Here is an 18,244-nt window from a genome sequence, read left to right as displayed (position 1 = left end):
AGAGTTAGCCAATTTCTCAAAAGTCGGAGGTGCTGTGGTAGAAAACCAATTAAACATCTCAGAGCAGCTTCTCATAGATAATATTCTAAAATGCACTGGCTGAGCCAGGCAGTTGTGCATTGACTTTTAATCTGGGAGCAATGTATAGAAAAGAGCTTTCACACTGGTAACTCAGCAAAGATACAGTGATTTAAGTTACCTTTGCATGACTGTATGAACTCTGATTCTCAGGGTGAAGTCAGGTACAAATATATAGATTAAACTGTCCATATAGAATATCAGTATCAAATGCTATACATTTTGAAATAGGAGTGTCAAGAGGAATCATAGCCTGCTGAAGAACCTGTCCAGGTTCTGTATGTGCTATAATGTGCTTAAGAGAAGAAAGAGTGGAAATTTATAGCACATACGGAAAGGGACACTAGGGCAAAGACAAAATAAACGGGAAACCAGTTAACACAAAAGAGAAATAAATAAAAGGTTCTTCTACAAAAAAGAAAAGAAAAAAGTCAGAAGAAAACTGTAACACTACCACTGTCTTACAAACCTTGCTCATAAGACGTCTAGGAATTCCCTTGGTTTAAAAAAAAGCACACAGAAATTGCACAGATATGTGATATCTGATCTCTCAGCACATGAGGCAAACTGTGTTTACCAACTGCACTTTAGGAGTTAAAGGCTACAGAATTCAAACCTCTCTGCTTGCCCTCTGTGGGGACAGACTGTTCTCTCAACCCAACCAGGAGCTGAGATACTTAGCCAGGTACAGCACCAGGGATGTTACTGCACTAGCCCAGTACTGCAGTCAGGACCATACTAGCTTGGATATAGTACTGGCTAACTGCCCGGACTATGTGCAAAATAGAAGTAATGAGACCTCTTAGCTGCATGCTGCTGGGTTGGACAACTCCTGACTACATTCATTTTAAAATTTAGAGGCACCCTATGGAATTACATCAAAGGCTAGATGTAACTCATACCATATGGTATTGTGCATCTATAAGTTTCCATTGCAACCAAATCTTCTAAAACCCTTGGGGCAACTATGAGGGAGCTAAATTATCTGCCAAATATCACTCAGCAAATTTTTGGCAGAAAAAAGAATGAACCAAGGTCACCTAGATCCCTGCTGTGCATCTTACCTCATTTCCACATATCTACCTGTAGGTTAAATATAATGTGTTAACAGACAATTTTGACACCAAATTGACAAGATGACAAGGGGTTCTATTGAAATCCCTCTGAATTTTATTGGTAGGATTTCAGGCCAAAAGATTTAATCCTTAAAAGTTTGGCTTAGTCACAGCTATCCCAAAACAACCTTATTGGTTATTGTCACTTATTCTGCAGCCCAATACAATACACATCAAATATTTATAGGTATTGCTTTCATTACCAGCTGAAAGAAGCCAATATGAGCACTGTTTTCTTTCTTCTCTGACGACCTTCAACAACAGAAAACATAAAATTATAAACTTGTATTTTAGTACTTTGTTTTATATGCAAAGTATAAAGAACTGAACTCACTTTTCACTTTCCTTCTGTATAAATGGTTCTTCATATGCATAGAAATTTCTGGCAAAAAGGATAAGATTTTGCATTATTATTTTTACTCACTTGGTTACTTCTCTGAAATTACATTTTATTTGAGACATTTTGCCCAGGATTTTAAGAGACAAGCTGTTTCCTTCAGATTTCTTTGGAACCAGTGATTTGATGGTTCTTTTAAATTTTAGACAGGAATTAGAATGAAGGTTAGGTTAAAATTCTCAAAAGGTTTATACTTTGTTCCATAAGCAGCTCCTCAAAACACTCTTTCTACAATGTGGATTGTGGGTTAAGGTCAGGTAAAGAAAAACCTACTGCCCAAATTGTTGGTTAATCCTTTCTTTAAGACAGAGTAAGGTCTTGTTCCCATAGCAAGGAATCATCAGCTGTGTACATTCAGTGATGAATGAGTAGGGATATTCTATTTGCAGTGGGTTGTTTTGGTTTGGTTTTTAATGAAGCAAACTAATTCAAGCTATATTTGTCATAAATTGTTTTCATAAACCAGATCCTAGAAAGCCTAAAGTAAGCTTTCCCTCAGGTATGTGTAGATCATATGTGTGTTACATGTGAAAGTCCAACAGAACTTGGGTTTTAAGGGTGAAAGACATGGTAGACTTTTAACACTGGGCTGGTGTTCTCTTAGGCAGGCAACCCGACAATGAGAAAAATTAAGAGATGCTCTAGTTTCTCTGTTCTAGGGGTAGCTCCCAGACTGGGTACACTGTGTCAGAAAGAGCTGGCTCAAATTGTAGCATTAGGTTGTCCAGCCTGCTACAGAGTTGTCCAAAGGTCTAGGAAGGAGGAGGCTCTTAATCCCAATCAGATCTCTGATAACCACTGAAGGTCAAATTCTCTAAATCATCCCCACTTTCAACTATTCAGAATTCTACATTTAAATCTTAATATGAGATAATCCCTTTTGTTTTAAAATATCACAGTTAAGTTTTAAGAGAAATTAATAGATTTTTTAAAATTCCTTAAAAAGTAATTTCTCAAACTAAAAGCAGTGAAGAAAGATAAAATGGAATATCAAAAACATTTTCAGAAGGAAGATCATATTGCTGCCATTTCTGTTTATAAAGGTTTCTAGGACTGCTTTGGTCTATCTGTTTCAGTTGTATCAAATAAGGCAGTTCAGCTGCTAGAGAACAGCTTTTTTTAAAAAAAAAATTCCATCAATTTGATCCAATGACATTAAGTTCTTTGAATATTCCTAGAAATATTGATTGTGCCAATCATGTACATGACTTACTCTGATGTCTTGAAGCTGTTACCTGTTAGGGAAAATAAATGCACAGTCTAGTTAATGATTATTGTTAAAGTACATAATCTTCTGTAGACATGTGAAACATAAACTCTAGAACTCCATGGCACCTGACCATTCCTGAGTTCTAAACATCGTATTCCCACTAATACATATAGCCAGGCCATGGTTTACACTAAAAACATTATTCAGGACATTTGCCAAAAGTCATTTTCATTGCAACCTGTTTGCTAACATTCAATTCGTTGTCTTGGACACTGTCCCATTGAGGATACTACGCTAATGCTCGCTCACTGAAAGGAGGAATGGTAGCTCTTCACTCTTGCCTGCCAACAACTTAAAGAGACTGCAAATCCTGTGGAAGAGGGGCAGTTGTGGTCTTGGAGGGTAGGATGAGCTTGTCATGCTGGTGTCTACTCTTGGGACATTGTCTAAGGAACCATAGCTTAGAGAAATGGAATCATACTACAAGACATAACTAGTTTGTAGGACAATTCCTTAGTCCCCAGAACAGGTCTGGATTTAGCCTCCTTTCGAAAGATGTTGTGAAAGACATAATAAGCACAGCTTGTGTTGTCAGGGGCCCCAAAGGAGTGTCATCAGAAGGTCTGATTGGAAAATTCTTGCTGTACATCACTTGAGATGACAATGAATGAAGAGTTAGTTTTATACATACATCACAATTTGGATAACCTAAGGGCATTGAGCATATGCACTTTGCTCAATTACGATGCATTTGCCAGTTCAACATTAAGTTCAGAACCATGGTTTGCATTTCAAGCAGTGCCTTCCTTTCTTCACATCATTGAGCATGCACACATGCGCCGTTTCACAGAGCAGACACAGAGGTAGTTTGCATCACAATTCACAGAGGGTACAAAGAAGTCACTGCAACCACAAATTTTTCCTCTTACCACTTTTCTACCCAGGGAAAGGCGGCTTTTCCATCACCTCCAAGGTTTTGTATTTCTCAAGAACACAATGTTAGATGGAAACAGTCTGAGTTTGGGACTGAAGGAACAGCTGATGACATCTCCTTTTTGGGGTTAATAAGATAACTTTATTTGGCTTTAGTTAACAATTACTCTAGTGGTTGTATTTTGCTCTCTGTTACTTGGGGATGGTAAAAAAAATATTATTTCAATAAGGGCACATGTATCCCAAGAATCCCAGACATTTTCCAGGAAAGTTCTAATTTGTAAAACTATTATTACAAAGGATCATTTGGTGTTAGAAAACCTTTCTTTTGTGAAGAAAGAATAAACATCTGGGTTTTTGAAGTTTGGCAGCAGGTAACAACAGTAGTGGTTTGAAACCTTTTCTGGAAGATTCTTTAAGGTTTATCAGAAAAGATAAGGTTTAGACAAAGCTTCCTCTATAGTCTGGTAATGCAAAGTGTTTTGCAAGAACTTAAAGAAAAGGCTAGTGGGAGGAAAATGGGAGAAACAAGAGCCCAGTGAAAAAGTTCTCTGAGTCATGAATTTAGAGAGCAAAACAAGCACTCTCCAAGTGTGAACAACCCCTAATCTATGAACTTGAAGAGGGAAACAAGAGCTTACCAATGCTATTCAAGAGATTCAAGAGTGTAAGGAATTGCAGGCCAGGTCCTGTGGGCCAGCAGTTTTTAAGCCGGAGAAGAATTTGGAAGGATGTTAATTTGAAAGGAAAAAATAGATTAGTAACAGTTCACACTGTGAGAACTGAAAAAGTAGAATAAGAGGATAAAATATGATTTCATAGAAAATAAAATAATACAGGGAAGATAAAAGAATTTATTAACCCAGAAGGAAAAAAGCTATAGTTATCTTTGAATGCCATAAAAAATTCTGAAAGACAAATTAAGGTATTTAATAAAGCAATTTTATAATTTGGAAAAAAAAGAAAAAGAAGAAGGAAGCAGAGACTCAATAAAAAGCTGAAAAACATTGGCAAGAATTTGAGTGTTTACTGCTATTATGAGAACACACAAGGAAGAATATCTGTGAGAGTCAAGTGATGAAAAATTGTACTCAAAAAGTTCCCAAATAAATCTGTCTTTTAACTACACTTACAGGTGTGGTGCTCAAGGGTTGACCCAGAGAGGGCTCATCCTAACTAATTTGTACAAAAGGTGGTTATTGAAACAAACCCCACTGGAGATGAGGCCAATCAGTAGAATCCCAACGATGTTTTAAAGCTTTATCTGCTTTGGGAAAGGTGTTCTAGCAGTTCAACAACCTGCTCCTTAGATTAAGCAGAAAACAGAGTGTATTTCCAAGGAAACTGAGAAACCAGAGGTAAACTCACCTGATAGGCCAAAAAAACCCCAACTGTCAAAAGAAGAATAGTCTTTTGCCAGAAGATAGTCTTTTGCCAAAATCTCATAACAAGTAAAAGCAACAAGTGTGTAAAACTAACTAGCAGACAAAAAACCAACTCCTCAAACCAGCAAGGTAAGTCTAAACAACTTGGGAGGTCAAAGTAAGTGTCTGGAAGAGATGAACAGTTTTCTGTCCCAGAAGTTGGACATATCCCCTTAATTTCTATTGCAATTTAGATTCCATTATGAGCTACTGGTTTGCTTTCCTTGGTACTTTATGATCTGTATAAATATTTAACATCCTTATTTTCTTTTGGCTTTTCTCAGGTCTTATAAACAGAAGTCAAAATATTTAGCAGTTTCTCTTCATGTTTCTCCTTGGCTCTTGCTGCATTTGGACTGACAAAATGGAAAAATGCACATTGAAAAGGAAAAATGGAAGAAAGGAGGACAAGCTCTGATAAGAAGAGGCAATGCAGATCTTCACTTAGAATTAGCTCATAAGAATTCTGCCTAATATATGTATGACTGCAAATATTAGTGTTTGCTGGAAGAAACTATGGAAGACAGCACTTTTTACTTCTTTTTCTTCGATAAAAGCCTTTTACTTGTACAACAAAGTACTGGGTGTAAAAACCTATATAGATACCTTGAACTTGTTAGTTAAACTGTAAAGATAGTCCATGGGTAGGGATTGTTATATGTAGTTTTTTACAGAAAAGTTGTTTCGGGGGCAAGATACCTATGACAGCAGGTACCACATAACACTATTTATTCCACAGACTATTTGCTTTGTGTTCTGTAGACTACTTGCTTCACTTAGGCCACCCACCACCTATTTTACATGCTTTATAACATACAGACTTCTTACATTTGCCATCCGAGTCAAAAGCATAGTTATCCTCTCCCACTTTCTTGATGCTACGCAGAACAACTGGGTCAGACATGATGGTTATTTACTTCAATCAAAAGTCCTGTAAAGAGATGGGGTGTGGGGAGGGGGAGAGAAAGAGTATCAGCATACATCCGTCTGTGAACATAAAACAGTGTTATGCTAAACTCCTGCTTTGCCCTCATGATCCCAGGACAATATCACTGATTACAGCACAAGTTATAACAGGACAGATGTCACTGACTCAGTGAAAATAGAGTAGGACAACACCTCAGAGAGTGTGCAACTCACCCTGAGCACAAGGCCTCTGAGGCTTCAGTGCCTCCTGCCTCGAGTGGAGGCCACTCTGTGGGGTTTGGCAGCTCCCAGAAAACAGCCCTGTCCCCAGGGACAGCTCTGCTGAAGTGAACTACTGCCTCTGTGAGGGTGGCATCTGTGAGAGCAGGTTAGAGGCTGAGACATTAACAGGACAGATCCTGCCTCAGTTACAAGGGAGCAGCAGGACCTGCCCCTGCCTTGTGCTGTCCCAGCTGGCAACAGCTGGGAGGACCATGACAGGGGACAACTGGGAAACAAGGAGGGAGAATGGTGGGAGCCCCAGGGCCACACTGACATCTGCATTATCACCACCACCAACTGCACTCCCACAGCTCTTGGCTACCTGAGCTGCTCCTCTGGACAGTTTTATTCCTAACTAGTCACACTGACATGCTGAGCAGACATCATGCATAAAAAGAAATAAGAAGACAAAATTAATACCTTTTTGTTAAAGAAGTGCTTTTGTGAGGCAAAATCTGCCAGGTAAGCCTGGCATCCAAGATGCACCCAGGGGAAAGTGGTGCAGAAGTCATCCCCAAAATACGCCCTTTCATAACCATCGTCATCTCCTCCACACCTTTGTTTAATGTAATGTATCCCAAGCCACAGTTACTACACCTTCTTCCAGTCTTTAACTATCAACATTTGCGTGATTATACTTCTGAATAAACCTCTTACAGCCTCTTATTTTAAGCATATTAAGCATTTAGATAGCATAGTTCAATTATTCTTATTTCATTTTAACAAATGCTTATCAATTTTTTAATTGATTTTTTAAAGCCTGAATGCTGATACAGTCTTAAGTAACAGGACAAGTGGAAAAAACCCCAATGATTGATAGACTAGAATAAGAATTCTAGCTGCCAAGATTTGCTAGAGCTAAATTTTCTGGAATAATGTTACTTTTCCAATAAAATTATGACTGTCCCACATTTCTGAAAGGAAACATTTTTCCTATTTTTTCTAAAGCTCAACACATCAAATACTGTCCTGTCCCATAGGCATTATTCATTATCTTATTAGACAGATTAGTATAGCAGATTAGCATGCTGTATTAGATTGTTAAAATAACCTTCTTCAGGGTCTGAATGTTTAGGGGGGATCACTTAGAACATCTTGAAAAATACTGTTGCTGACATCTGCATTTAAAATTGAGATAATAGAAATCAGAGAAAATAAGAGACAATAGATCATCCCATCTACCCATGTGTGTGCATGGGTAGATGGGATGTAGTAGCAGAGAATACCTCAAAAACTGCACTCAAGTGAAATAGCATATTACTCTAGCCAGTTACAGTATGGTTGCTCAATTTTGGGGGAACAAAAATCTTTGAGGAATTCAAAATCCAGACTTAAATAAGTAACATTTGAAAACTGTTAACAAAGGAACACATCCTGTAAATGAAGTAACATTAGGACCTGATCCAAAGCCCTCTGAAATCTATTTCAAATCATGTCTTTATGCAGATCAGATCTTTATTTAACATAAAGGGGAGCAGAGGGGGGGAGAAAAAAAAAACAATTAAAATTGGCCCTGAAAGCACTATTCTTCATGTTTCTTTAAAGTTAGGTTCCTCACATATAAATGATAGCATTTATGCAGAAACACATATATTGCTTCAAAATAGAACTTGAATGTCTTGTTCTTTGAACTGTCCCATTAAAAAAAAAAAAAAAGCCCAAAACAACACTAACTGTGCACAGAAAAGCAGCATTTAGCCTAAATTGTCCCAAAGGAAAAAATACAAGTACCTTTTAGTTAAGGAAGTGTCATCAGTTAACTCTGAAATATGAAATAGGATAAATTTGTTACTCACCCATGGCTGTGAAAAATCCTAGAATCATAGACAAATTGTAAGGACCCTGTTCAATTAGTCAGTGGAGCACCCAACCCTTTCTCAGCATATTTTAATTATTTTAACCCATTTGTCAGAACTGAATCTTTCAATTGGGCATTGTGTATTTGCACCTGGGTCAATAACCATGCGGCCACAATGTTTTCAGTTCATTGACATCTAATGGAGTGTTTAAATTGGACTAATGCAATCTCACAACAAAGTCAGGGCACTTTGAAAACAGTTAAACATGAGGAGACCAGGCAGTTCTCTGGAAAACAGTTCACTGTTGTAGGAACCCAGAGTGCCGAGAATATTTCTCTGCCCGTTTTTAAGGGTTCTTACCCCCCTGAACAACACTGTTTTAGCCTCCAACCTTGGAAAAAATTACCAACAGTCAGACAAGAACTAGAAAATACAGTGGTGTGAATTAGGTGATAGACTACTATGTAAGATTGTCACAGGGTGAAAAATTTAGAGGTTTTGGGCTTCTCTTTGAAGTAAATAGATAAGAGTAAAAAATATCAAAATGGAGGATTGTTGTTGTTCTCTAAACCTTCTTCTCCTTCTTTTACTACTCCATGTTCTGCAGTAAAAGTAGTTTGGAATGACTGGATAGAGAATTCCACAGTTCCTAGTCGTGTTATTGAATAATTGGTAGGAAAGTGAAAATAATGTATATTTTTAGTAACTATTGGTTAAATTATCTTTAAAAGGCTGTGTAAATCTTGATAGAGAGGCCTCACTCCTGCTTTTGTGTGCTCTATGCTGTACCTGGGTCATGCTAGTGGCTCTGTTCCTCTGATAAGACTTAATAAACAGCTATCTGGAAGCATTGAAACTCAAGGAAAAGTCTCAGTTTATCTTTGAAACTCCTTGCAAGGACTTTCAGCAAATTCTCTCCCATTAGGAGAGACGTGATTTAGGGCACAGTTCAGTGTCAACTGTGAATGTACAGGAAGAATTATTATAGCATTATTTTATCAGCAACTTAATTTGCCAGACAGTAATTGTGTACTCTTGTCCCTGCTGTACATAGCAACATCAGCTGAATAACATGATAATTGGTTCAGAGATTAAGCTAAATGCAGATTAAAAACTTGCTCAAAAGCTTTGAGTAAGCTTGCCCCTCTCCACATGGCTTCTAACTTTTTACAATTTTTCCTTTGAAATTAAGATTTTACAGCCTGGAAGCTCCTGAGTAGTAGTGAATTCTTGTTGGAGACAAGCCCTCCATAGATTTTTCAATAAGGGACATTGATGAGGACAATGCTATGACCTCAGACAGTACCACCACATACCTTAGAGGGAAATGGCAAAGAGGGTTTAGTCCCTCTCTGAAATCAGTTCTCACTACAGAGGGCCCTGACTGATAGGACAAGATAGAAAGACAATGTCTTAATCATAGTGACTGTCAGCTCTCAAGTCTTCTGTGCTCTCAAACTTTCCATGATGAAACCTCATGCCCAAAAGTGTGTCACAATTAAATGTAACTAATCAGAAATCCAATTTTCCTTGTTTAGCATCATTACTGTGTTCACACTGATAACATAACTAAGTGCAAACCTGCTGTCTTTTCCCACTATTTTAACTAAAAGAAGTCTCCATCTATACCGCTGTACACAGCACAGCTTTGAGAGAACATCTCAGTGATAATTTAGTCTACCCCAGCACACAGTCAGAGAAAAACAAAGTTACTTGAAGTGCAGGGAGTTACAGTTACCTTCATGGTAGTAGAAAGGCTGGAAGAAAACTTGTATGAAAAGCAGAACTCTGCTTTATTTCATTCCCCTCCGACAGCTTTTTCAGGAACTGTGGCCAAAGACAATGCAATGCCTTTGATTTTTCAAGGTACTTGAGCAAAGTTTGCACTTGCACACAAAGCCACCCAGTATCTTCAGACAAGACTTGGCTTGACAAAGACGATACAATTTTAGCTTTACAGAAATTACTTCATTACTCTCACTTAAAGACATTGCTCATTTAAGCATTCAGAAAGTGTGCATAGAGCCTATTTCAAACTGCTAAGGAAGCAGATTAAGGCAGTGATGAATTGGAGCTGAGACCATAGGCTACCCCAACCCTTTTGAAGAGCTCTGCTCCCTTGTAAATCTCTGCTTTTCTCAAATCATCCTTACAAAAATCCTGGAGATTAATAAATTATGACCTGACTTTATGACATCGGCCATAAAAATGAATCTATGCTGAAAAATCATCCATCTGTGCGGAGCAAAGGGGAGAATATAAAGCCCACAGAGTCACCTTCCCTTTTTTACAGCTGCTAGTGGAAAAACTAGCCAAATCCACTCCATCTCCTCGAGTACTCTTGTACTTTATTTCCTTTGGATGTTCTGGGAAGGGAAAACTCAGTTTTTTTGCTAGTCAGCCTTTCAGAAAATGAATAATTAGCTATTGAACTAAACCAACAGGGAGTGGGGACTTCAGTACATCAAGGAGACTGATTTATGCTGTTAAAAATGGGATTATGTCAATCTCATGAGATGCTTATGTATATTATTTCCTTCAACACAGCATAACTTTTACAAAAAAAATGTACTGTCCTATCCAAAGATCTTTAGCAAGTGTCCTTGTTTTTTACACTTAGGAGCAAGACTTTCTCTTTTGATAGCTGGATGTATAATTTTTACTGCAAGCAAAAATCTGTATATCAATAAGAAATCCATTTCCTCTTTTTTTTTTTTTTTCCTCCAATCAAGCTAAATTTCTTAATATTGAAATGGGGAATAGCAGACACTTTCCTTACAGTGAAATCAGGAAACTACCTAGGGGCATAAATGGAATGTTTCTGTGAAGGTGAGTTTATCTTGTTACGAAAAGTAAAAAGTCCAAGTTGTTTGCTGGGAGCAGAAACCTCCAGGTGAGAGGCTAGCTCAAATAAAAAAACAAATTTATTTCTTTTGCAGTCTAAATCATGATCAGAGACACTAAGTCATAATTTATTGGTCACAAAGATATACTATACTGAAACTAGAAAATACTGTCTGGAGTGGGTGCAGCAGAGAGTCCAGGAGGAAGGCAGCAGGGACTGACTTACCTCCAGTGACTAGCCTTTTTCTATAGTTAGCCTCTCCCCATCTGCTCTTGGAAATTACCAGAAGCAGGACATGCACGTACTTATCGCATTGATCCTATCCAAGTCTGGCAAGCTGTAAGGATTTTTTCTCCATTCCAAATACTTGTGAAAACAAAAATGGCAGAGATAGCAACATTTCTAAAAAAACCCCAAACAAACAAAACAAAACAATACTATTAATTTTAAAAACAAACTAAAACTGTTATATCAAAATTAGGTAACTCAACATGTTAAAATAAAAAATTCTTTCAAAAAGACATCTTTCAGAGTGTCTGCCCCATGCTCCAGGCAACCAGCCCCACAGGCCACCTGACCTGTTCCTGTCAGAAGCTGGCATGTCCATGTGAGCCTGCCTCTCCCCTGTGCCTCATCTTTCCCAATCACTCTTGAATGCCACCAGACAAATGCCTTTGGGGCTTCTCACAGAATGCCTCTTATCACTCTCCCTCCCGGAAACTACAGAAAAATATATTTTTTCTTGATGAGCCCTTTGGTTTTTTGTTTTTCTTTTATTTTGGGTTTGTGGCCCCTTTAAAAAGTGTAGGTAGATCTTTACATTGCAAAGTTGGACCACTGTGGACAGACTGGACATGTCAGTCTCCCTGGCAGGCTGGAGATAGACTATGAAAAGCACTCTAACTGAAAACCTTGAAATTATAGCACTTTTATTAATTTGATATAAAGTCCCACTCACTGATTAAAGTTCACAGAGATCAGTTTAAGTCCCATGTTTGCAGACATGTCTGTTGTCGTGGCAAAAACAGGCCTTTTCCTTCAGTCCAGCTAAATTGGCTTTTATTTTTGTTTATTGACCAGATTACAGATCAAGCCAAAACTCTGTTTTGTTTATATTGATTTATTAATATACATTATAGCTCAAGTAGGGTGTGATGAAACACAGTTCTGCCTCCTTATCTAGAGGGACTATTCTCAAAGTGTCTCTGACCCTGGGCCCTTGGGTGGCTGCCATGGTCCTGCACAAGCTTTAGCAGAGGTGTAGTTCTCTGGAATGGCTGAAGTGCCAGGACACGTAGGTGTGGGCAGGTAGGAGTGGCAGGAAAACAGTGCCTCTGTGCCAAGGAGGGCAGGTCTCTACACAGCCTCCAAAGAAAGCCTGGCCCTGGCTCTGATGAGCAACAGCCAAGGACTATCCAGACTGCAAGTCAGCTGCAGGCAAACGAAGGCTTCAGCAAAGGAATATGGCAACTCCAAGCAGGGTAAGGGATATTATAAAGAAAATGGTAATTTTAATAAGCTTTGCAAAAGAAGGAAAGCCAGCCTCTGTGCTGGGTCTGTTCTGCATGCATACGTATGCCAAGAGAAAAATTTCCTTGACATAAAGGTACTCTGAAATACTATACAGGGAAGGCAGTTACCTAATCACTTCTTCATACTTTCTTCACTACTGATGCTGCAAAGGAAGTTAAGCAATAAAAACTAGCATCTCTCAACTGCAACTTTTGCAACATGCTGGGTAACTTCCAGCCAGCACAAGAAGCTGCATTTCACCAGCACACGTATTTACATAAAGCACAGTGAGCAGCCATACAGCTTGCAGTAAAAATGGAGGTATGTTGAACCTCCCATGTCAGAGCAGAATGTAGATGTACAAGCAGAAAATAAAAGCAGTGATCCTGTTCCTATTATTATGCTTTAAAACTGTCAAGTGATTGCAATTTCCTTTTAAATTAAGCTTAGCCAGACAAGAATTTGACCATAGTAAGTGCAACTTCATTGCATCTTGCCCTCCAAGAGATAGATTGTCCGTAAGTAATCTCTAAAAAGTTCTGTACTCCCTTAAATCTATTTAGAATTACTTTTTTTACTTGATTGCATTAGGCATCTCCTGGTTTCCCACCAAGAGCACTCATGGAGAAGTATAACTGAACTTTTTTCTCTAAGCATAACTTCATCCATCATCAATAATTACATATAAACTCACTATTAAGTCAATTGGAATATAATGCCAGATATGCAGGCTCTTCCCAAACATATTTTGAAGTACTGATGTTTTCACACAGCCTGAGCTTTGGCAGGTGAGGTGCTCCAACCTGCATCCTCCTTCCTGTGCTCAGAGACCGCAGGCAAACTCCCATAGCCTACTGGTGCAAATTTATTGCTTCAGAGGCAAAGAGGCAGTACTTGCTCCCTTCTTTCCTGAGAGTTTGGCACTGACAACCAAAGGTTTTAATAAAATAAAGCATTTTTCTGGGTATCATTACTTCAGTATCCACAGTAATGAGAAAGGTTCTGGGTCCTGCTTGCTTTGCCTGACATTATGTTGCCTGTTGGCTTCAGTCTCACTCTTATATCACCAATTCTCATTTCTGCTCAAGAAAGGGAAAAAAAAGACAGGAGAGTTTTCCTCAAAATACCATGCCACATTCACAGCTTATTTTACTTGACATTTGACAAGCGTGTGTTTGTTACCTTTCATGGAAGAAGATCTCTCTAGAGGGGTGTTTTATACATCTAGTTAGTGGTAGATAAATATTTGGGAATATGCTGAAGAAGTCAGGGTTATCAATACATCATTGTCAGAACAGAAATCCAGTTCCTGGAATTTTGTTAGGACTGTTTGCACTCACATGCTTATCTGGGTTATGGCACAAGTGCTCAGCATCTCCCATGCTGTGTTACCCAGTTTGGGAATAAAATAAATTCCACTTAGTAAGTGTGGTTTTGTTTTAAAATTTGAATACATGTAATAAATCACTTCTAAGTTATCACTCAATCTATCAAAAGCAAAAATTGCATATGCCTGCTGCTGAACAAATCCGAATGTAACTGTTTTGGAATACTGCTTACGAACCATCTGAAAAATAGAAAAATCCCGTATGTCTGACCCAACAAGTTGTGCAAGACAAGATGCTGCTGCTGTTCCCAGTGCTAACGGATTTCAGTAGGAGCAGTGGTGCAGTAGAGCTTGCAAAGGCCTAACATCCAACTGGGTGGATTCTACTAAATTTGAATCTTAAATCCAGTCTATTATGATGTGCCATAATAGCATTTATACTTATTGCTAAATTCCAATCTCCATTTGACCTTTCACCTCTTCATAAGATTGCTTATAACTTGACAAATTGCTTTTATTTGAACTGTGCTTGCTTTCAGGCCAAAAGTGGGGTTTTTTTCTCTCAAAAAACTGTGAGTAAAGTCAGACCAGCAGAAGTATTCATTCACTGAACTCTAAGAGCTGATACAAGCTGGTTTACATTTTTTTTATTTCCCCCTTCCCCCCAGTTTCTGAGGGCTCAGAAATGTTTTTCAAATCAATTCAGTAGTTTTTCTCCTACCTTCACTTCATTGCTTACACATTTTCTATCACCCAGTATAGTTGCTCTTTGCTGTACCTGGTCTTCCTCTACTGTCCTTTCTTCCACAAAAAGCCAACACCATCCCCAGCCCAAAATGCTGTAGCAGGGTGAAGACTATGCAAAGGGCGATGGAAAGCATGGTAATAAAACCTGGACACTGAGAATAAAGCTGAATACTAGGGACATTTTAAAGCAATTCCTTCACATCACTGCCTTCTTGGTTCCACACTGACTTTCTGTGAAGTCTCTCCCAGGTCAGTTAATCTAACACATTAGGTTAAAATTTGCTTCCTCACTTGCCTCTCAGTTTCCCTGCAGGTCTCTGGGGACTTGTCAGTAGTGCCGGGATTATGGGGCCATCAGTGCTTGCAGACTGGATGGATACTGAGCATTTAGAGAACCAACTGAAGTTAATAAGACTCACAAACATTACAATAAAAATGCTTCCCTTCCCCCCCAAAAAAAAAATAATTTCAAAGGGAAGGATAGTAAATGTATGCAGTGTTCTAAGTCACCTAGCACTTAGTAGTGGAGGCTAATTTCCTTCAAAAAGATTTAATGACAGCTTAAGGTATAACACTCACTATGAGAAAAGACCACTCTTTTTCTTTCCTAAGGCTCATGTACTAACTAAAAATTGGTATATGCAGAATAACAGCTGATTTATAATCCTGGCACTTGGCATAAATTTGGAAAATATTATCCACTTTAGACTAATTCTTTTTCTGCCACTTTGAAATGGGACAAAGCTTGTTGGTCACACCAGCTTTCCTCAAATATTATTGCAGTGTAATTGGTACTCTTACAGACTCACAGTTAACCCATCTTAGTGTGCACAGAGGCCTTATTGCAGAGGAAGCTCTACTCAAGGGAACTGAGATGTCTTCACAACATGAAAAGTGCACCTAGAAATTTCTCACACATACAGAAAAAGATACATACCATGACTTATTGCATGATAGTAACCTCTGTCTAAGCTTTCTTCTGTGAAGTGTTTTCTCTTAATTATCACAATTGTTAAAAAGATCTAGAAAACACAGCAAATCAATTCTGGGGACTACCATGGTGGCTTCTTGTAGCACGGGCAAGGAGCAATTTGTGTGCCTAAAAATCTATAGTGCCATTTTAGATACCAGGACACTTACACAGGACTGATGGATACCAGATGGGGCCAGAAGAGGTCTACCCACCCACCTAACACCAGCCAGAGGTCTTCCCTAAAGTAGGGATTTCCTGAGATACGTAAATTGGCTCTACATACTTGCATTTTGTCAGCCAGCCAGGCTTTCAGACAAGTCAGATAACTAATGATCTACTGCACTGAGAACTAGAATCTGAAATACACTGTCAGCAGTGTACATGCACATTCTCAATCTGGGAAACAGGTTAGATAGCTCACCGTTCTTTTATTTATAGATAACAAGCTGAAAGTTCACAACCATGAATAAACCTTGGAGTATTTGTGTGCTGAGTGCCATATAAAGACAGAAATAAAAGTGTTAGCACAGCAAAAAATCCAACAGTATATATCATAATAATGTCTAAAGCAATTAAATAATTGGGCTACCTTTTCAGAAGAGATATGAAAGCTTTTGGAGCAAAGGTTGCTGCATTCAACCCAGACTGCTCCGAACAGCATTATGTAATCCAGCAAAGATTATGAAAGAGAAACAAGTTATTTGGAGCAAGTTTCTCCCTGATATTAAAATACAATATGGAAAGGAGTATTTTCAAAAACGTGAGGCAATTTCCAGACATTTTTGTCAAAAGAAGCAATACATTTCTCACTGAGAAAGCCTTGCAAAGTAGCATTATATCTCCTCATCATTCTGACTTTTTGGAAATACTGTGATATGAAAAGCTAATCTTAAATGCACCTGCACTACAATATGACTATCCACACATATTTGGTTTAGGAAGATTTATTCAAATCTCCATTAAATATTAATTATTCATGTTGGCATGTAGTTTCTGAGTGAACTCCCAAACAGAAAAATTTCTATCTGCCGATAGTAATCAATATGCTCAATGTGGTTTTTCTGTCATTACTGTTTGTTTATTTATTTAGAAATCAAGTCCCTTTCCTCTGCTAGCCTCAGTGATGAAGCAGCCATTCAGGACCTGTCTAATAGACAGTTGCCAAGCCTGTCGGAACAGGGGCTGTTTGTCTTTTGATCCTTAGAGTTTCTTGTTTCACATAGAGGCTTTTTAAAAGCTAAAATCTTTTATCTTTTCTCCACCAAGATTATTCAATCAAGAGGATTGATTAGGGAAACAAAGACACTGTGAAGTGAAATGACACCACCTACTCTGATCTTTATCTTTAGAAATTAAAGTTTGTCTGGCTTAATTCAGTCCCTGTCAGACCACAAGTATACCATCAGCTGCTGTGAGACACTATCACTACAAATGTTAACATTTTTAAGAAAATACAAACAGGATTTGAGACAGGGTACACTAGCACACACATTATTTAAATTAGAAATGCAGGAAAAAATACCAGTTGCCTAATGTATTACTTCTTGCTGTATGGAGGACCAGATACTGCTGACATTTGCTCTCCTGGGACCAGATGCCTCATCTTCTCAATGCCAGCAAGAGAAGCCAGTGACTTCTGAAAAGAAGCAAACCATGGTGTGGTCTGCTCTGAGTAGCAAAATATGACCTGCTCACAAGGCTGTGTGAGGCAGGTGAAAACGTATTTAGACATATGTTTTTAAGGACTAGAAGGGACTCCTCATGGGGGGAGACCCATAACATCCACAAGGTCAGAACGTCCTGGGGGATTGCATCCCTAGAACCTGGATTTGGTTTGCTTGTTAGAGTCAGCACAATGTGCGCTTCAACACCTTTGCCTGTCCAGCAGGAATAACTCTAGCTTCTTGCTTTTCCCTGGAGAATCAAATTTCCTTTCCCAATGTTATGGTTCAAGTGCGGCCATTTTTACTTTCTAGGAGTCAAGGATTTCATTACAAAATATACTTAAGGGATCAATAGGAAATCAGACAGACCTGATCAAGGTCTGCTCTCTGCAAAGGAAAGCCTGTCTCACGCCAAGCTACCAGAAAACTATGTATAGAGCTCACATTTTGCTTATGTGATTTCTTTTCCAGTAAGCTCCCTCACTGTGTTCTGAGAGAGTTGGAGGATCCTCTGTGAAAGAGGGAACTTATTGGGAAAATTCCCCATTTAATGTTTTCTGAGATGCTAAGCAGGTTCTATTCAGCTTTCTGAAATTACTTTCTGCAGTTCAAAAGCAAGTTCAAAAGCAGTTTGCTGAGAAAAAAAAAAAAAAACAATGGTAGAGAAGGAGAAACTTGTTTTATGTTTTCCTCTCCTACGTTTTCATGGCAAAGGATTGCTACCCACAATAGCAGGACCCCTGACCTGACACTGATTGAGCAATGTTTCCCTGCAACAGGCTTTGCATGCTGGTGGAGTGCTGTTCTGTGGTCATTTCAACCACACTGTAGAGGCTATCATTAGAATTAGGCCAGGCAGGGCTACACAGGTGCTTCTGCCAGGCTTGTCCTGGAGCGGAAATCTTTGCCAGCCACCTGTTGAAACCCCACGTCTCCAGCAAGCTGCACGCACCTCCTGGCTGCCCCAAGAGTGCTGAAAGTACAGTAACAACCAATACTGCAGCTTGTGGCACTCATGAGTGGCAAAAGAAG

The 18,244-nt window shown here is 38.7% G+C and overlaps 1 protein-coding gene across 6 annotated transcripts in view; it reads right to left on the bottom strand.

Moving 5' to 3' along the window:
* ABCB11 (ATP binding cassette subfamily B member 11) overlaps nucleotides 1-18,244 on the bottom strand; it is a 61,474-nt gene that overhangs the window by 37,374 nt on the left and 5,856 nt on the right. For 2 of the 6 annotated variants that reach the window (XM_048308959.1, XM_048308960.1), the window contains exons 2-6: nucleotides 8,077-8,107; nucleotides 5,986-6,088; nucleotides 2,804-2,825; nucleotides 1,528-1,575; nucleotides 1,397-1,445 (exon numbers count right to left, since the gene is read on the bottom strand). In XM_048308959.1, the coding sequence (XP_048164916.1) occupies nucleotides 1,397-1,445; nucleotides 1,528-1,575; nucleotides 2,804-2,825; nucleotides 5,986-6,061 (195 nt within the window). In that variant the 5' untranslated portion in view covers nucleotides 6,062-6,088; nucleotides 8,077-8,107. Of the gene's footprint in view, nucleotides 1-1,396; nucleotides 1,446-1,527; nucleotides 1,576-2,803; nucleotides 2,826-5,985; nucleotides 6,089-8,076; nucleotides 8,108-8,141; nucleotides 8,501-18,244 lie in introns of those variants that run through there. The other 4 variants (XM_048308958.1, XM_048308961.1, XM_048308962.1 and 1 more) reach the window with 3 other exon arrangements.

This window comes from Corvus hawaiiensis, chromosome 7 (assembly GCF_020740725.1).
Source record: "Corvus hawaiiensis isolate bCorHaw1 chromosome 7, bCorHaw1.pri.cur, whole genome shotgun sequence".
NCBI lineage: Eukaryota > Metazoa > Chordata > Aves > Passeriformes > Corvidae > Corvus > Corvus hawaiiensis.
Note: the sequence above shows the minus strand (reverse complement) of the source record. Positions and strands in the feature narration are given on the sequence as shown.